Consider the following 20,816-nt stretch of genomic DNA (forward strand, 5'->3'; position numbering starts at 1 on the left):
TCTGACTGAGTTAAGACTTGACCTGGACCATGTCAAGACCTGAGCGCTGTTGTTACCTCATATTTGCTCAGATGAGGGTTTCGGCCTTCATGATGTCACAACACGAAGTTTGTGAGTTTTCGTGAATTGCTGTGGGCGTGGCTAAGCGCTGTTCGCCAAGAAAACAACGCCAGTTTTGAGGGTCTAAACATGCACAGAAACTCCTGAAACTTGGCACACACATCTGGCCTGGTAAAATGAGCAATATTTTATTGTTGATTGTGCTATTTTTAAAAAAATGACTCAATAGCGCCCCCTCGAAATTTTTAACGAAGCAGCCCCGGTTGTACGTTTAAGCAAGAACGACGAATATTTTTAGGTGTATGAGGGAGCCCAAGACCTACAAAAAAGTCTCTTGTACCCATATGCTAAAATGAACAGGAAGTGAGCTACGAATTTTTGAATGTCCCATTTTTGACGATTTTTGCACATTCACAGGGGGCAGACTTTTGCCCACTTCTCCTATACGTTTCATCCGACTGAGTTAAGACTTGGCCTGGACCATGTCAAGACCTGAGCCAACGACAGGGGGAAAAATTTTGACTTTTCGAAATACTATATGATGAGGGCGGGGCATCAAAATGTGTGTTTCGCAATGAAAAATGATATGCTTGATAACTCCCCGGTACATGCTCCAAAAAATCCCAAACTTGACATGTATGTTTATCGTCAAGGCCTGAAGTTATCTCTATGACAACATTCAGTTATATATGCAGCGCCACCTAGCCTTTGAGGCATGAAAAAAAAATACCACACATACGGTATTTTGTACAAAAAATGTAAACTCATTCTAAGTGTGATAACTAAGTCATTTATGAATATTCTTTTAGTTTCCACCACTCAAAATGTTCACTGGCATCAGACTTATCCAAACATATATATATTTTTATTTATTTTTGATAGCCTCTATGGACATTAAAAGCAATATCGTGAATGAAGGATATGCTTAATAACTCCACGGTACATGCTCCAAAAAAAATCCCACACTTGACATGTATGCTTATAATCAAGGCCTGAAGGTATCTCTATGACAACATTCAGTTATAAATACAGCGCCACCTAGCCCTTGAGGCTTATATACAAAAAAAATAAAAAAATACCCCACATACGGTATTTTGTACAAAAAATGTACAATCATTCTAAGTGTGATAACTAAGTCATTTATGAATATTCTTTTAGTTTCCACCACTCAAATTGTTCACTGGCTTCACACCGATCCAAACGTATGTACGTTTCCATTTTGTTTTATTCATTTTTGATTGCCCCTTTGGACAATAAAAGTAACATTGTGCAATGAGTACAACGAGCGATGATGTGTATATACACTTTTACAAAAAAATACCAATCAGGGCAACTCATTGCCTAAAAATAAAAAAGGACGCTGATTTTTGCAGGTCTTAACAATCACCAAAACCCGTTGAGCTTGACACACACACTGGCAAAAAAATATTCTACATGTAAACGTTTATTATGCCATTTTCAAAGAAATTTTGCTTCCAATATGCCAGTACCCCAACGTGCCAGTACCCCAACGTGCAAGTACCCCAACGTGCAAGTACCCCAATGTGGCCCGGGCTGCGAGGGCCCTTTATAGCTGCTCGCAGCTCTAGTTTCGTTTTGGTTTTTAAATTTAGTTAGTTTTAATTAGTTTTCAGGGTGGTTCTTGTGGGGTTTTTTTAAAATTAGTTTTAGGTTTTGGTTTTTTTTCACACGTATTACTTGTACGCAATACTGTATTTAAAAAACACCATGGGAGCGACATCATCTGAAGGTGCTTTTCTATTGGCTGCTGATGATGTCATGACGTCACTTCTGTGTGACACACTATCAAATGTCCTTATTCTTGTTAATATCAAAATAAATCTACTTAAAATCTAATTTAAAATCATTCCCAAAGGCTCATGCATTAAATTAATTACCAAAGACTAAAACGAAGGACATTTTTGCAATAATTATATTTAGTTTTAGTTAGTTTTGTAAACATAAAATGTAGTTTCAGTTAGTTTTTGTTTTTTAAAAAGCATTTTTGATTTTATTTCATTTTGTTAACGAAATAGTTTTTTTGAATTTTTGTTTTAGTTTTCCCTTAGTTTTAGTTAACTAAAATAATCTTGGTTGTGACCGTGAATAGTTATTTGTCATTTAATTTTTTCCCCCCTTACAATTAATATCCATCCATCCATCCATTATATTAACCGCTTATTCCTCACAAGGGTCGCGGGGGGTGCTGGAGCCTATCTCACCTGGCTCTGGGCAGTAGTCGGTGCAGTTAATATTATTATTATTATTATTATTATTATTATTATTATTATTATTATTATTATTATTATTCATTTTTGTATTCTTCTTCTTCTTCTTATTATTATTATTATTATTATTATTATTATTATTATTGTTGTTGTTGTTGTTATCATGATCATGATGATGATGATGATGATGATTTTTATAACCTTTTTTTCGTCTACATGGACTTGCAGTAGGGTGGCCTGCCTTGTTGTTCTGGTACAGTTTTACTGGCAACAGCTATTTCAAATGTATTATTATTATTTTTTCCCATTCTGTTCCCCCTCAGTCTGTGATTATTTATACTGTGATGGGTATTTATTAGTGTTCCGATACTGATACTGGTATCGGCAGAGATGCATTAAAACAGTGGTATCGGTGAGTACTCACAAGTAACATGCCGATACCATTAATTCCAACACTAATATAGGATTTTGGATGCAGCATCTTGTGTCTTGCTCGTGCACAACATTCACTGATATGTGACATGTTCACTGCATGCCGATCTAAGATATCCAATTGGCCCTTGAATGCTCTGAACCAATGGCAGAACAGCTTTTTCATGTTGAGGGAAAAAAAACCTTAGGTATCGGTATCGGCCGATACTGCAAAGCTGGGTATCGGTATCGGGTGCCAAAAAACGGTATCAGAACAACACTAGTATTTATTGCAAATACAAACAAACATGACAAGCTTTCAGATGGAACAGACACAGAGGGGTGAACACAGAACAAAAACAAACAATCGAAAAGAACAGAATGCACCTGACTCACAGATTCAAGCTTCAAATCGTGGCTTCCTGTGAGGGGTTTTCGTAGGTTTTCTTCAGGTACAGTGGCTTCCACTCACATTCCAAAAACATGCATGTTAGGTTCATGTAAAACGCTGAACTGTTCGTAGTTACGAATTGAGTGTGAATGTCTGTTTCATTGTCTTGATGTAACCTACGATTGAGTGGCAACCAGTCCAAGTCAGTTTGGATAGGCTCTAGTTACCTGTAGCCCTATCATTAAAAGCAATGAAGGAGATGGTGTGTCAGATTATTATTGTTATTATGTATGGATTGTATTTAATCATCAATTATTATCGTTTTCTTCAGGTGCCCTGGCCGAAGACGAGCCAACGCCATGTGCGGTGTCGGGCAACGGTCGCCACTGCACACTAAACACGACTGTGTGCAGAGAAGGCTGGCAAGGCCCCAACAATGGCATCACCAACTTTGACAATTTCTTGTTTGCCATGCTCACTGTGTTCCAGTGCATTACCATGGAGGGCTGGACCGACGTGCTCTACTGGGTAAAATTTTTATAGTGATGGAACATGATTTAAAAAATAAACAATAAAAGTAATTATTGTGGAGGCTTGCACATCTGCCTCAGCCTTCCTCTGTGGAGTTTTCCCCATGCTTGAATTGGTTATCTGTGGGTACTCTAGCTTCTTCCCACATTCCAAAAACATAGTTTTATTGAACAGTCAAAAATGTCCATAAATAAGAGTGTGAGAATGCTCATTTTGCCGTTGAAAACAATTCAACGTTGGCCGGTCCTCCCTCACTCTTGTGGCCTTCCTCATTGTCCTCTTCAGCCTTTTGCTTTTATTCATGGAGGCGTTACCATGCCAGCATGCTAACGGCTGCTGCAAAAACAGTGTACAAAAGATGTGACAAACTTATAGGAAGGCTTTAAGGACATGGGAAAAGAAAAATTCTGACTTTGTACAGTTTGTAGCTTTTCGATATTTCAATCAGACATGGGCATTTAATGGGTGAATCAATTCATTTATTGTTAGGAACTCTTTCGATTGTGTCAACTTGACTGTTGATTGCGCCTAGAAACAATTGAGGCAAAACTTAAATAATTATTAATTAATAATAATTATAATGTTGAAGAATTCAATTCATATCCACCATCTCCAATCTTTATTGTCATTCCACAATGTAGGATGAAGTTGGGGTAATATATGTGATGTTATCTTTTGGGCATTATTATTATTATTATTATAACTATATTCATTTTCTCCAGTATTTTGTATACTTATGTACTCCAGAGCAAGAATAAAAGTCTTATTATTTAATGAAACTAATCACAAAAACAACAACATGGTTGGCTTGTTTACTATAGTCTAGAAGTTATAATAACAGTGCCTTGAAAAATGGAGATTCTTAAATAATATGTCTTAGTTTAACTCATTTTGTCCTTTTCTGTTTGTGTGTGTTTGCAGATGAACGACGCGATGGGCTTTGAGCTGCCATGGGTCTACTTTGTCAGTCTGGTCATCTTTGGTTCCTTCTTTGTTCTTAATTTGGTCTTGGGAGTCCTCAGTGGGTAGGTTTTACGTGGCTTTTATGCTACTTGGTCCCTTGTGTCGTGACAATGCTGACCTCTATGCCCTCGCCATGCCTAGGGAGTTCTCCAAAGAGCGAGAGAAGGCCAAGGCACGAGGGGACTTCCAGAAGTTGCGTGAGAAGCAGCAGCTGGAGGAAGACCTGAAGGGATACCTGGACTGGATCACTCAGGCCGAGGACATTGACCCTGAGAACGAGGAGGAGGGAGATGAGGAAGGAAAGCGTAACAGTGAGTTCCCTGGATTTAATTTATTTTTTCCCTATGACACCACTCTGAACTCAGACCAATCACATCTCAGCACAAAATGTGATGTTTTTCTGGTGTCATTCCTCTAATTTTATAATACAGATTACGATTTTCGTACAGGTTATGGTTAAATCATCACCTTGAAGTGACACACGTCATTTGGCGAGGTTAAATATATTTTTTATTTAGGACCAAAACCCCAAACTAACCCACATAAATGTAGAATGAGAATAAAGCTACATGGATGCCTATAAAATCCTTCAAAATTCAACAGGTACTCATGCTCTAAGTTGAGCAAAGTACTTACAATATCTGTAAAACAACATCCTGACATTACGCTATTAAAACCAAGCTAAGTTTCTATCCGTGACTCTGGCAAACATAGCCAGCTAAGCTAACAAGGCGAGCTTGAATGCAGTATTGCACACTCTCACACTTTCTGCATTTGAACTACCGGTAAGTGTATACGTCCATTCCTTTTTGCTTTTTTATTATTTATAATAGTAAATAGGTTTACAGGAACACACGTCATCTTTTACACTGCCTGTTGACGCCTGTGTAAAAGGTACCACCAGGGAATGGAATGTTATTGTCACAGTCTGACAATTATTTTAGATTTCGCACCAGAAGCAGGTACAGCCACGGCACAACTACCGTATTATCCGGACTATAAGCCGCAACTTTTTTCACACGCTTTCAACCCTGCGGCTTATACAATGATGCGGCTAATATATGCATTTCTTCTGGGTACTTAAAGTATCTGTTTGAGGGAAGTATGCTGTTCTTTAACACAGCAAATCCCCAGCAGAGAGACTGACCAATGCATGCGTACAGTATGTGTTGCTGTGTCGCTTAAAACTGTGAAATGTATTTATACCTTGTGTGAAATGTTACATTGACGGAGGCGTCCTCCACAAAATGTGCACAAACATAGCACAATTCTAGGTTCCAAAATACTTTGGAATTTCTCCAAAAATGTAATGATGCCATTTATTCTCAAGTCCTATGAGGTTGGCAGTGAGTGAGCATCTTGCAAACATGAAGTGGGCAAGTACAGTGCTTGAATAATGAGTGATGAAGACACGTCATAATGGTGTCAAAATCAAATCTGCTTGTTTTTGTAGGACTTAGCCTTTCAAAGGCTATTGCACACAGACGACAAACAATCAACAAAATGTCACAGACTCAGCATTCACATACAGGTCACAATCACATACAAGGTCTGTTGATAGAGACAGGTCTCATGTAAGACTTTCCAATGCTTTTCATGTCTGCTTTTGCTTTCACCTCTGCTTATTCTGGCGTGTTGGCAGCCAAGACATTTTGTAGTCTCCTCTATTCCTGCACTCTAGTTTGTCACAAAAATTAAATAAATAAACAATGCAGTAATCTGGTTAAATAAAAAAAAAAGAACATCCTTTCTGCCCTCTATTTCTACTATTGCTTGTGTCTGTTGTACTGCTGTGTACTGACTCACTGCTTCCTCTGCTGTCTGGCTATGTGAACTGCATGTTGGTAACGCCAAGGGGTCACGTTAGCGGACCTCACCGAGAAGAAGAAGGCAAAGTTTGGCTGGTTCACCCAGTCCACAGAGACGCAGGGTAAATGTGTGTTTGTCCCAAATGGTGTTTTCATGCACATTGTCATTATGGACACACCATCTTTGCCATGGGAAAAAAATCCTCTTGCTTTGCTTTGCTGGATTTTTTCATGTTTTGCTTGGATTTAACCCCTCCCGCATCATGTCACCCACAACACACATCCTTTCACTCACTTTCTCCATAACTAACATTTGCATTGCTGCCAATAAATGGGCAAATGCAAAGAAAGATTAGTAGGCTAGCAGAAGAAGCTTATCTGGTAACTATGTTGCCATTGCAAATTTTCCTACTTGTCATTTTTATTGTGGCAAATGAATGATAAGAGTTACACAATCCAAAACCCCAAAATAACCACTTGCCGGCTATCAGTTGTCTCTATTGAAGATGATTAGTCAAAGGGAGAATTTGTGATTTAAAAATGTACTTTTTCTCATATTTGTTAAAAAAGATATGATAAATATATGCGAAAAAATATTTGCCATCTCTGGCCCCATTTTGTGTTTATGGTTTGATATTCTGTGATGACTCGATGGAGTCAATAAAGAATAGATCCCAAACACGCAGGCTCAGAGGAGGAAAACAATCTCGTTTTATTCCTTTTGACGAACCGATGGAACAAAGCTTGCTCGCAGGCAAGACAACGAGGTTAACAGAAGTGCTCTTGCACACAGGCAAGGAACACGGAGGTAACACAAAACACTTGCAAAAGGCAAGGACGAAATAGAGAACACAAAACACTTGTTTGGCAAGGAACGCGAACGGAACAAAAAACACTTGCGACAGCAAGGAGGAATAACATAACCAAAACACTTGCAAACGGCAAGGATAACTAACGTAACGAAAAACACTTGCAAAAGGCAAGGACTAGAAAAACTCAAAACACTTGCAACCGGCAAGGACTACTCGAAATGCACACGGAATCAATCAACGCGGAAATACCAACAAAAGACGACGCGGATATAAACACGTGAATACAAACTAAACTAAGGACGACAGCAGATTCAAAAACTTTACCAACAGGAGAACGCGGAGAACACTTGGACACAATGGTGAGCAAATAATAATCCGACAGCTGGCTGTTGCTGGTCGGAGTCCTTTTAAAGTCTTGATTGCGAACAAGTTGCAGGTGCGGCGCTGGGGAACGCCCCCCTCGTTACAGGCACTGAAAAAACAAAAGCACAACAGGGCTGAGAACCGAACCATGACAGTACCCCCCCCCCCCTTAACGGACGCCCCTTGGCGGACCACCTGGTTTATTAGGGTGTGCAGTATGGAAGGTCTCGAGCAATGACGGGTCCAGGATCCAGGAGCGGGGGATCCACTGGCGCTCCTCAGGTCCGTAGCCCTCCCAGTCCACCAGGTACTGGAAGCCCCGGCCCCTGCACCTTGAGTCCAAAATTTCCTTTACTGTGTAGACCGGGTCCCCATCTACCAACCGGGGAGGAGGCGGAGCAGGCGCGGGAGGATTCAGTGGGCTTGGGGTCACAGGCTTAAGGAGGGAGACGTGGAACACCGGATGCACCTTGAGGGAAGAGGGTAGTCGGAGCTTCGCTGTGACAGGGTTGATCATGGAAAGAATCTCGAAAGGTCCAACGAAGCGCGGACCCAATTTCTTGGCGCCTCCCGCCAGCCGCATGTCCCGGGAGGAAAGCCAAACCTTGTCCCCTGGCTGGTAGGCCGGCTCCGGCCGCCGCCGGCGATCCGCTATCTCCTTGTTGCGGACCGCCGTACGGGACAACGCCGCTCGTGTTTCCCGCCACACTTTGTGGGCCCGACGTAGGTGCTGCTGGATCGTGGGCAGTTCAATGGGTCCCTCCTGCGACGGGAACAGAGGTGGCTGGTACCCGTAGGCCGCCATAAACGGCGAGAGTCCAGTCGCTGAAGACGGCAGGGTGTTGGTGGCGTACTCGATCCAAGGCAGGTGCGTAGCCCAGGATTCAGGGTTGTGTAGGCAAACACATCGGAGGGCGGCTTCCAGGTCCTGATTGGCCCTCACTGTTTGGCCGTTTGTTTGAGGGTGATATCCTGAAGACAAGCTGGCGGTGGCGCCCAGCAGCTTGCAAAACTTCCTCCAGACCTGGGAGATGAATTGCGGCCCACGGTCTGACACCAAGTCCATCGGAATGCCGTGGAGCCGAAACACGTGACGGATGAGGAGCTGTGCTGTCTCCCAGGATGACGGTAGCTTGGAGAGAGCGACAAAATGTGTCATCTTGGAGAATCGGTCAATCACAGTCATAATCACTGTGTTCCCTCTCGACCTAGGGAGGCCTGTGATGAAGTCCAGGGAGATGTGGGACCACGGCCGCGACGGGATGGGTAGCGGCCGTAGTAGACCCGTCGGAGGCTGGTGGGAGGATTTGCCGCATGCACAAGCGGTGCAGGCCTTGACGAATTCGATAATGTCTTTCTTCATGTCTGGCCACCAGAATCGCTGGCTGACGAGGGCAAGAGTCCTGTTAATTCCCGGGTGACATGCCACTCGTGAGCTGTGACCCCACTGCAGGACCTCCGCCCGCAACGGGTCAGGAAGGGTCTCGGCCGGGCACTCCCCAGGAACAGTGATTCCCTCCAGAGCCTCCATGACCCTTCTTTCGACCTCCCAGCGCAGCGCGCCCACAAAGCAATGTTCTGGCAGGACCGGTTCTGTCCCGGCCTCGGGAGTTGCCGCATCATGCATTCGGGACAGAGCGTCAGACTTCTGGTTCCGGGACCCCGGGCGATAGTCCACGACAAAGTTGAATCGTGTAAAAAGCAAGGCCCAGCGTGCCTGCCGTGAGTTGAGTCTCTTGGCGGCCCGGAGGTACGCCAGGTTCTTGTGATCCGTCAGAACCTGAAAGGGCTCCTTGGCGCCCTCCAGCCAGTGTCGCCATTCCTGTAGCGCCAGGACAATTGCCAACAGCTCCCGGTTCCCGACGTCGTAGTTGGCCTCAGCGGGGCTCAGTCGCCTGGAGAAGAAGGCACAGGGGTGGAGCTTCCCGTCTTCTGGCGACCGCTGGGACAGGACCGCCCCCACTCCTGAATCCGACGCGTCAACCTCGACCACAAAAGCAACATCGGTATTAGGGTGGATCAGTACAGGTGGGTTGACAAACAACTGTTTAACATCATGGAACGCCTCTTCGGCACTAGGTGTCCACCTAAACGGGACTTTACTCGAAGTCAACTTGGTAAGTGGGGCTGCCCGTAAACTATAATTCCTAATAAAACGCCGATAGAAATTGGCGAAGCCCAAAAAACGTTGCAGCTGTTTCCGTGTTTTGGGGCTCGGCCAATCGACCACGGCCTGGGTCTTGACCGGATCCGCTCGAAGTTGCCCTCCCTCAATGATAAGGCCCAGGAACTGAACCGACTTAGAGTGGAATTCACATTTCTCTGCCTTGACGTAAAGTCGGTTCTCCAAAAGGCGCTGGAGAACCAGGCGAACATGTTGCCGGTGCTCGTGCTCGTCGCGCGAAAAGATTAAAATGTCATCTAAATAGACAAAACAAAAAACATTCAACATGTCCCGGAGGACATCGTTTATCAAACACTGGAACACCGCTGGAGCATTCGTTAAACCGAAAGGCATGACGCAATATTCAAAATGTCCGAGGGGAGTCTTGAATGCTGTCTTCTATTCATCTCCCTCTCTTATACGAACCAAATGGTACGCACTTCGCAAATCTAACTTTGAAAAGACTCTGGCGGATTGTAAAGGGGCGAAGGCCGAGTCCAACAGCGGAAGCGGGTATTTATTCTTGACGGTAATATCATTCAATCCCCGATAATCTACACAGGGACGAAGGGACTTATCTTTCTTCTCAATAAAGAAGAACCCCGCCCCCACGGGTGATTTAGACGGACGGATCTGACCGTTAGCCAGCGAACTCGAGATATATTCCCGGAGGGCTTCTTGTTCAGGCTGGGATACTTGATACAGACGTGAACTCGGTAGTGGCGCATTGGGAATCAGCTCAATCGCACAATCGTATGGTCTATGGGGCGGCAACGCCTGGGCACGGTCCTTACTAAACACCTTTCCCAAATCATGATACTCTTCCGGGACCTGATCGAGGCAAATCGCTTCGGGAGCCGGAGATACGGGAACGGTGGGAGTCCCACCTGCCGACCTCAAGCAGTGGGCGTGGCAGAAGGGACTCCAGTTCTCCAACGCGGGCTTATCCCAATCGATATCGGGATTATGAGTCTTTAGCCACGGAAGCCCCAATACTAGGGGAGCAGCACGGGATGGCATCACGAAAAAGCTCCTCCTCTCCACATGATTCCCCGAAAGCCTCAAGGTAAGTGGACCGGTAACCTGTCGGACCTGCGCTAGTAACCGCCCATCGAGGTCGAAAACCTCCTTAACCTTCTCTAACGGTTCCACCGGGCTCCCCAACGCCTCTACTACACACGGGTCGACGAAGCAATCGTCGGCCCCCGAATCTATGAGTGCCCTAATCTTAAGATTCATCCCGCCGTCGGACAACTCCCCTGATAATTCTAACCGTCGAATATTACAGCTAGCCCTACTCGAAGGGCTTGGTTCGGTTCCCCCCGGTAGGTGCTTACCCTGATTCGAGTCCATTCCGGACTCCTGGGCCTCATTGGCCCGTCCTCCTAGCCGGGAGGTCGGTCGCGTCCGGCGGGGTGGTTTCGCCGGACATGAAGCCACCCGATGCCCTGGTTGACCGCAGTAGAGACAGGCTCCAGTGAGCCATCGACGGCGGCGCTCCTCAGGATGCAGGCGTCCACCTCCAACCTGCATGGGCTCCCCTGTGTCCGCTGGGGCGCCCGGAAGAGAACGTACTTCCGCGTCGTCGATGCGGGTGAGTCCAGTCATGCGGTGGTTGGCGGATGGCTCTTGCCGCTCACAGGCACGCTCCCGGTGCCGTTCACGTAAGCGGTTGTCCAACCGGATGGTGAGCTCAATAAGTCCTTCGAGAGAGTTCGTATCGTCGCGGACCGCCAGTTCATCTTTCAGTACCGTATTCAATCCACGACGAAAGATACTTCGCAAAGCACAATCAGCAAATCCGCTTTCCGCGGCCAGAATACGAAACGCGATCGAGTAGTCAGCGACAGATCTTTCTCCTTGCACTAAATCTAACAACCGACCTCCGGCCTCCTTCCCCTTGACTGGATGGTCGAACACACGTTGAAATTCAGAAACAAAAATCGGGAAGGAGGATCGGAGGTCTGGTCGTGAGTTGCTCACCACCATCGCCCATGTAGCGGCTTGACCAGACAGGAGGCTCATAATAAAAGCAATCTTAGACTGATCACGAGCGTAGGTGTACGGTTGCTGGTCGAAAATAAGCGAACATTGATGCAAGAACTGACCGCAACCACCCGGCTGTCCGTCGTAGCGCGACGGGTGGGGCAAAACGGGCTCCCTTGGAGCTGCGGGGGGAGCCAACGTGGCTGTGTCCGTTCGCGGGAGTTCCGGATTTAGCAATCCGCGGGAACCAAGCTGCTCGAGCCTCGCGAACATTTCCTCACACCGGTGAGCAAGCCTGCCTACCACCTCTTGGAGTCCCACCAAGGTGGTTTCAGTTTGCCCAACCCGTTGCTCCTGGCTGGCCAACGCCCGTCTCACCTTCTCCGAGTCTGCAGGATCCATGGTCGGATTATTCTGTGATGACTCGATGGAGTCAATAAAGAATAGATCCCAAACACGCAGGCTCAGAGGAGGAAAACAATCTCGTTTTATTCCTTTTGACGAACCGATGGAACAAAGCTTGCTCGCAGGCAAGACAACGAGGTTAACAGAAGTGCTCTTGCACACAGGCAAGGAACACGGAGGTAACACAAAACACTTGCAAAAGGCAAGGACGAAATAGAGAACACAAAACACTTGCAAACGGCAAGGAACGCGAACGGAACAAAAAACACTTGCGACAGCAAGGAGGAATAACATAACCAAAACACTTGCAAACGGCAAGGATAACTAACGTAACGAAAAACACTTGCAAAAGGCAAGGACTAGAAAAACTCAAAACACTTGCAACCGGCAAGGACTACTCGAAATGCACACGGAATCAATCAACGCGGAAATACCAACAAAAGACGACGCGGATATAAACACGTGAATACAAACTAAACTAAGGACGACAGCAGATTCAAAAACTTTACCAACAGGAGAACGCGGAGAACACTTGGACACAATGGTGAGCAAATAATAATCCGACAGCTGGCTGTTGCTGGTCGGAGTCCTTTTAAAGTCTTGATTGCGAACAAGTTGCAGGTGCGGCGCTGGGGAACGCCCCCCTCGTTACAGGCACTGAAAAAACAAAAGCACAACAGGGCTGAGAACCGAACCATGACATATACGAAGAACCACTGCGCCTGAGGAAAGTCAACCAATCAGAGACAGAAGGTGTGAAGTGTCAATCATTTGTCATTGCACTTGTGCACTTATTATTGTCACCGCCCCACAGCCTTGCAAGATCAAAACTTCAAAAAATAAAATTCAGGGCTCTGTTTTGCGAACGGCGTAAATCGGCGGGTTAGATTTCACAAGTGAGCAAAGGCCAGTGGATGCGCGAGAGGAAGGTGTGCGCCACTGTGGGAGTGATCGACTTCAATGATGGCCAATCAAATCCAGCTCACTGACAGTTTCGACATGGCGGACTGCAGGCAACCGTCTCTTGACATGAGCATTAGCATATCTGATTATTGACTTTTTTTTCACAACATAGATCTGTATGTGCTCATATCTCATACTGTCATCACCATTTGAAAATATTTATGCTTTTCTGTCACTTATTTTTGTACAATATATGTAGTGCATCTTCAAACCTTTGAACCAACAAGTTGTATTACATTTGTACTAATATAATATACCACATCCTGAAATATGATATGGCATGGTTGTCAACAAGAACATCTCTTACAATATGAGTGAGAGAAATGTGTTACTTTCAGGACTCAGGAAGTCTTTGTTCTAGTTTGTCCATTTATCTGTTTTAATGTGCCTGTTTTTGTGTGTGATTCAACAGCGAGTGTGCCCACAAGTGAGACCGAGTCTGTTAACACTGACAATCACAGCGAAGATGAAAAATGGCTTTGCTGTGCTCCTTTGTGGTGAGTGTCATATACCATTCTTTACCTGCATTTTCGCATCTTACTTACTTACAGTATTCGCAGTTACAAAACAAGTCTGTTAAAAAGATTCATCTTCTATTTTCCTCAGTAAAAAAATTACTAAGTCACAGTGCAGGTTAGTATCATGGTGTGACATCACCCAGTAGGTATGTGCCTCATTCGAGTGGATTCAACTCATCATGCATGCCTTAATTTACTTGAATTGTTTGAAATATACATCACTTCAATCCCCAATGTTGTCCGTTCCTAATGAACTCAATCAGTTATTGAATTAATGAATGCATCATTTGTCCTCACGCTATATCCTTGATCATGATGTCCTTTTTTTGCATTCATTATGTTTTGTTTAATCCTGATGTGGGTCACTGATGGTGTAGTGGTACACTGGCCTGACTTGCTTGCAGGAAGTGTGGATCCACTTCCACTCAGTGACGACGTGAGTGTGAGTTGTTGTCGTGCTTTATATGGACCGGCGAGTGACGACCCATCCAGGGTGTAGTCTGCCTTTCACCCAATGCCATGACCCTACAGGATAACCAGTATAAAAACGGAGGTGAAGTCCTAAAGTGTGACATGTTATTGTCTTTTTTGCAAGTCGTCAGGGGCGACGGTGGAATCGTTTCTGTCGCAGGAAGTGTCGAGCTGCAGTGAAATCTGTGACATTTTACTGGCTGGTCATCATCTTGGTCTTCCTCAATACGCTCACCATCGCCTCGGAGCACTACAACCAACCGGACTGGCTCACTGAAGTTCAGGGTAAGCTGACTGTTTGTTTCCATTAAGCTGTACGGTTAAATATAAATTTTTATGTATGTATAAATGTACAAATAATGATTTGTAACACTTTTTGGGCCCCTTTATTGGGCCATCGTCCGCAGCAGCAAAGCAGAGCCCTGGAGAATGGTCACTCCTTGTCAGAAAGCAGACACGATTCACCTTGTTTACTTCCTGGTCTTCCTAATCTTTGGCAGCTTGCACCGTCATGTGCTGCTTTTGTGTGACACTATAACCCATAATGGATCACTCGAGCAGTAGATGCCAGCTAACATTCGGCTTTAGTGTCCAAAAGGAAGAAAAAAAAACAATCCCAGTCCTCAACTCCATTTATCTACAAACAACAACGACTGTGCTTGTGGAACATGTACTAAGTAGTAAAAAACACCTGCTTTTTTTTTTCTTCTCATATATCTGGGGGCGGCCATTTTGCCACCTGCTGTCGATTGAAAATGTCATGATAGTTGCTCAGGGCTCAGGTAATGACGAATCACCTGTTTTCTGAGTTTGGTCATGTGACAAAACCGTGATTTGTCTATGCCTGAACAACTGTGATCTCATTTTCAGTCGACAGCAAGTGGCAAAATGGCCGCCCCTTGATGTGGATAAAAATTGGTGGATTTTTCTGCTTAACTCATTCACGCCCAGCCGTTTTCACAATTCCCTTCATCCTGGCTGTTTTACTGGATTTTGCATGGCCCACAGAATATTGTGTTCTATTGCTATAAAAACTACCAAAAAAAAGACTAAAGTCTCTTCTTCAGGAAAAAATATATATTTCTAACTGTTTCTGTTTTGCAGCAATTAGCATTAGAATATATCTAAGTTTCATCATTATTCACAAATCTATTTATACTTGTGAATAATTAAGTTTTTTTTCCAACATGGTCCTGGTTGATCTCTTTTACTCTGCTGCCACCTTCTGACCATTTGTGTAATAACTATAATTTCTTCAACCGTTCTTTGCAGTTGAGCGGCTGCATCAAAGCCTTCTGTATGCGCTAGCATAAAAAAAAAACCAAAAACGTATAAATATGTCGTTGGGGGACTTACAACTTTTAAAATAGAACATATTTATACGTTTTTGGAAGCAAAGGCGTTTAATTTAATTGAAGTTGTTCAGTTACATGTGAACTGTTAGTGGCTCACTGGCTGATATCTCGCAGTGGATATGCAAGTCAAATCAAATCCATCCAATTCCAAATCATACTGAGTGAACCGAATGGTCCCAATTGGTGACAACAAAGCCAATTTCTCTGCTTGCTTTTTCAGATGTGGCCAACAAAGTCCTCTTGGCCATGTTTACTTTGGAGATGCTGGTGAAGATGTACAGTTTGGGGTTGCAGGCCTACTTTGTGTCTCTGTTCAATCGCTTTGATTGTTTCGTGGTATGTGGCGGCATCATTGAGACCATCCTGGTGGAGCTGGCCATCATGTCTCCGCTTGGCATCTCTGTTTTCCGCTGCGTCCGCCTCCTCAGGATCTTTAAGGTCACACGGTGAGCAGCACATATTGTGTTCTGGTGCTTTGCAAATATATTTTTTTACCCCACTGGATTGGATAGATTTTCACAGATATTGTTTTCATTTTCCGCAGGCATTGGGCATCACTCAGCAATCTGGTGGCCTCTCTGCTCAACTCCATGAAGTCCATTGCCTCCCTCTTGTTGCTTCTCTTCCTCTTCATTATCATCTTCTCCCTGCTGGGCATGCAGCTTTTCGGGGGCAAGTTTAACTTTGACGAGACGGTGACCAAACGGAGCACATTCGACAACTTTCCTCAGGCCCTGCTCACTGTCTTCCAGGTTGGTTGTTTCTATTTTGGAGCTGGGAGAAGACCCTCGTTGATCCTCTCCATTTTTCAGTGATTGATTAATTGTTTTGTACAAGTATGTTTAACCCGGGCAGCACGGTGGGTGACTGGTTAGCATGTCTGCCTCCCAGTTCTGAGGACTTGGGTTCAAGTCCAGGCTCCGGCCTTCCTTGGTGGAGTTAGCATGTTCTCCCCATGCCTGCGTGGGTCTTCTCCGGGTACTCCGGTCTCCTCCCACATTCCAAAGACATGCATGGCAGGTTAATTGGGCGCTCCGAATTGTCCCTAGTGTGCTTGTGAGTGTGGATGGTTGTTTGTCTCTGGGTGCTCTGCGATTGGCTGGCCACCAGTCCAGGGTGTACCCCGCCTACTGCCCAAAGCCAGCTGAGATAGGCTCCAGCACCCCCTGTGACCCTTGTGAGGAATAAGCGGTCAAGAAAATGGATGGATGGATAATTAACCCATTCATTCGTAGCCATTTTCCCTGAAGCAACCCCCTTGGCTCCCGGCTGTTTTACTGGATTTTGACTGATTTTGCAAGGTCCACAGAATATTGTGTTGTATTGCTGACACGACGTGGAGAGGTAGGACTCATACGCAGGGAGATGGTAGGCCACAAAGGCAGCAGATTTATTAATCAGCAGCAGCATTCTCCTCTCAGACTGAGAGGAGAAGGGGGAATCAAAAAGTGGAGAACAAAAAAACGCTCCACTGGGGAGGAAAAAACAGGCACAAGGTACAGGGAACAACTAAAGGCGCTCCGCTGAGGAGGAAAACAGGCTCAGGGCACAAGGGGAAACTAAGGGCGCTCCGCTGGGGAGGAAAAGGCACAAAAACAAGGCAAAAAGGCAAGGAAACAGGATCAAGGACTCGAGGACTGTGGAACGCTTCCATGCACTGACGTGACACTTCGGCAACTGAGGGAGAAAGGCTGATGGCTTTTATTGCAGGGGATAATTGGTGGCAGGTGGCGATAATCATGGGCGGGGACCGGTAATGAGCGGGCAGCAGGAAGGGCAAGTGACCTGGGGTGAGAAGGGAGTTAGTGATTTTCAAAATAAACAGGAAACATGGGTGCGAAAATAAAAGCATGACCCGCCACGCTGGTGGCGGCGTGACAGTACCCCCACCCCCCTCAACGGCCAGCTCTCGACGGCCCAGGCAGGTCAGGATGTTCACGATAAAAGTCTTCAATCAACGATGAACCGGGAGGGAACCCATTGCCTTTCTTCCGGGCCGTATCCCTCCCAGTTAACTAAGGTACTGTCTTCCCCGGCCCCGATTACGAACGTCTAATAGCTTCCTAACCTTGTAAACGGGGCCGCCATCAATCATCTCGGGGTATGCGGATCAGGTTCGGAAGGAACCAGCGAACTCTCGTGGACCGGTTTGACCTGGCTGACGTGGAAAGTAGGGTGCACTCTGAGGGATCTTGGCAGGCGGAGACGTACAGCAGCTGGACCTATGGTTTTGGTGACAGGAAAAGGCCTCACAAATCGCGGGGCCAGCTTCGGACACGGTACCCTGAGCCGTAAGTTCTTTGCAGAGAGCCACACTCGTTGGCCTGGGCGATAATCGGGTGCAGGTCTTCTTCTCCGGTCGGCGGCCCTCTTCACCCGGTCTCCCTGGCGTTGAAGCGCCATCCGGGCCGCCGACCAGATTTGGTGACACCGACGGACCATGGCTTGGACCGAGGGAACCATCGCCTCTTCTTCCAGGTCGGCGAAGTAAGGAGGGTCGTAGCCATGGACACACTTGAAAGGGGTGAGACCTGTGGCAGACGTGGGCAAAGAGTTATGAGCGAGTTCGACCCAAATCAGGTAGGTGCTCCATGAAGTCGGGTTTTGGGAGACGAGACATCGGAGTCCGGTTTCGAGCTGCTGATTAAGACGTTCAGCCTGTCCATTGGCCTCAGGATGGTACCCCGAATTTAAGTTGGCCTTGGCTCCCAGGGCTTTGCAAAATTGTGTCCAGAATCGGGAGACGAACTGTGGGCCACGGTCTGAGATGATATGTAACCGGAAACCATAAAACCTGAATATGTGGTTAATCATGATGTTTGCTGTGGTCTTGGCGGATGGGAGCTTGGACAGTGGAATGAAACGAACCATCTTGGAAAAGCGGTCAACAACTGTGTTGATTGTGGTTTTACCGTGAGATGGCGGTAGACCAGTTACAAAGTTGAGCGAGATCTCTGCCCATGGTCTGGATGGAATCGGCAGAGGTTGGAGAAGACCCATCCGGGATAGATGTGAGGTTTTGTTTCGGGCGCAGACAGGACAGGCGGTTACGTATTCCTTAATGGATTTCTCCATGGTCGGCCACCAGAATCTCCGGGCAACAGCAAACATGGTCCTGCGGACTCCAGGATGGCATAACATTCGTGATGTGTGAGCCCAGTGAATTACCTGGGGTCGCAGATTCTCCGGCACGAAGAGCCGACGTGGAGGGCAAGCCTGGGGAGGAGTGATGTTCCGAAGAGCCTCTTTGACATCATCCTCTATCTGCCATCTCATGGCTCCAATTACGTAGTCTCGGGGCAAAATTGGCTCGGGATCAGTCCTGGATGGCTCGGACTCATGGATCCTGGATAAGGCGTCAGCTTTGACGTTTCGGCTGCCTGGCCTGTAGGTTAAAGAAAATGAAAATCGATTAAAAAACAAAGACCATCTGGCCTGTCGAGGATTAAGTCTTTTGGCATGGCGTAGGTATTCCAGATTTCGGTGATCAGTCCATATGATAAAGGGGTGTTCGGCTCCTTCCAGCCAATGCCTCCATTCTTCGAGAGCCACCTTGACTGCTAGCAGCTCCCGATCACCGACACAATAATTGCGCTCCGCCTTGGACAGTTTTCGTGAGGGAAAAGCGCAGGGGTGTGTTTTGCCGTCCTCCTGGCAGCGCTGGGACAATACTGCCCCAATTCCAATGTTCGAGGCGTCCACCTCGTCCGCGAACTGGCACTTGGGGTCAGGAACTCGAAGAATTGGGGCGTTGGTAAATCGATGTTTCAAGTCAGTGAATGCAATTTCGGCTTCCGGGGTCCAGATTTGTGGGGAGGTCAAGGCGTGTAGTGGAGCGGCAATGGTGCTGAAGTTCCTGATGAAACGACGGTAGAAGTTGGCGAATCTAAGGAATTGTAGAACATTTTTCCTACAGTCCGGCGTGGGCCAATCTCGTACAGCGCAGACCTTGTCAGGATCCATTTCCACCCTCCCGGGTGATACGACAAATCCCAAGAAGGAAATGGTGTCCACGTGGAACAGGCTCTTCTCAGCCTTCACGTATAGTTGCTGATCAAGTAGCCGTTGCAGGACTCGGTTCACGTGACCTTGGTGGCTCGTTATGTCAGGGGAGTAAATCAGGATATCGTCCAAGTAGACGTACACAAAGTGGTCAATAAAGTCCTTAAGTACCTCGTTGATCATGGCCTGGAATACTGCTGGTGCGTTGGTGAGCCCGAAAGGCATAACGAGGTACTCATAATGACCCCGGGGGGTGTTGAAACCAGTCTTCCATTCATCCCCTTCTCGGATGCGGATAAGGTAATAGGCATTTCGGAGATCCAGTTTGGTGAATATCTTGGGTTGTTGCAATTGGTCGAACACGGAAGACATCAATGGCAGTGGGTATCGATTTTTAACTGTAATATCGTTCAGGGGACTGTAATCGATGCATGGGCGTAGGGATCCATCCTTCTTGCTTACGAAGAAGAATCCTGCCCCTGCTGGCGAAGAAGACGGCCGGATGAGTCCAGCTTTCAAGGAGTCGTCAATGTATTCATTCATCGCCTGGCGTTCGGGTCCTGAGACCGAATACAACCTCCCCTTGCGGATGGTCGATCCTGGGATTAGGTCGATAGGACAATCATATGGTCGATGGGGTGGGAGAGTCACGGCCTTGGTCTTACTGAAAACTCCCCGCAGGTGATGGTAGCAGGAAGGAACTGTGTGTAGGTCAGGATATTCCTCTTGGGAGGAAGACGCGAGAGTCACCTGATTGACTGTGGCTGAGGATGCACTGGTTGCTGATTGTCCCGAAACATGATTCACACAGTTCGTTCCCCATTCCAATATGTGCCCTGAGCTCCAGTCGATTCTGGGGTTGTGTAGACGCAGCCAAGGGTGTCCCAGAACCAAAGTGGGTGATGAAGCATGGAAGACATGGAACCGGAGAGTTTCGAAGTGTTGTCCGATTCCGACCTCCAGAGGCTCGGTGATGTGGGTGATGCTGAACAGTTCTTTGCCATTAAGTGCTTTGGCCTGGATGGTCATGGACAAAGGTTCGGTGGAGGCTTGTAGTCGTCTTACGAGGTCCCAGTCCATGAGGCTTTCGTCGGAGCCAGAGTCGATGAGGGCTGGCAGATCCGTGGTAATAGCATGGTGGATTATCTGGATTTGCGTGAGTCTTTGGGCCTTGGCGGTTCGGGGTGACGGGGAACTCACCGGTGAGCCTTTCTTTGCGGTGCAAGTTCCCACCAGATGACCAAGTTCCCCACAGTGGTAGCAGTGGCCCTCTCGGCGGCGACGCTGTCGCTCCTCGGGAGTTAACTGAGCCCGGCCAAGCTGCATGGGTTCATCCCCGGTGTTACGCACTTCCCTTGGCGCTGGGCGGGGTGGCAAGATGTGCT

General features: G+C 46.5%; 1 protein-coding gene across 7 annotated transcripts in view; it reads left to right on the forward strand.

The window, feature by feature from the left end:
• cacna1db (calcium channel, voltage-dependent, L type, alpha 1D subunit, b) overlaps nt 1-20,816 on the forward strand; it is a 240,290-nt gene that overhangs the window by 138,580 nt on the left and 80,894 nt on the right. For 4 of the 7 annotated variants that reach the window (XM_077515154.1, XM_077515155.1, XM_077515156.1 and 1 more), the window contains exons 7-15: nt 3,422-3,618; nt 4,543-4,646; nt 4,726-4,895; nt 6,440-6,514; nt 13,498-13,582; nt 13,692-13,718; nt 14,199-14,359; nt 15,650-15,875; nt 15,974-16,181. In XM_077515154.1, coding sequence (XP_077371280.1) covers nt 3,422-3,618; nt 4,543-4,646; nt 4,726-4,895; nt 6,440-6,514; nt 13,498-13,582; nt 13,692-13,718; nt 14,199-14,359; nt 15,650-15,875; nt 15,974-16,181 — 1,253 coding nt within the window. The remainder of the gene's footprint in view (nt 1-3,421; nt 3,619-4,542; nt 4,647-4,725; nt 4,896-6,439; nt 6,515-13,497; nt 13,583-13,691; nt 13,719-14,198; nt 14,360-15,649; nt 15,876-15,973; nt 16,182-20,816) is intronic. The other 3 variants (XM_077515158.1, XM_077515159.1, XM_077515160.1) reach the window with 2 other exon arrangements.

The sequence above is a fragment of the Festucalex cinctus genome, chromosome 2, assembly GCF_051991245.1.
Source record: "Festucalex cinctus isolate MCC-2025b chromosome 2, RoL_Fcin_1.0, whole genome shotgun sequence".
NCBI lineage: Eukaryota > Metazoa > Chordata > Actinopteri > Syngnathiformes > Syngnathidae > Festucalex > Festucalex cinctus.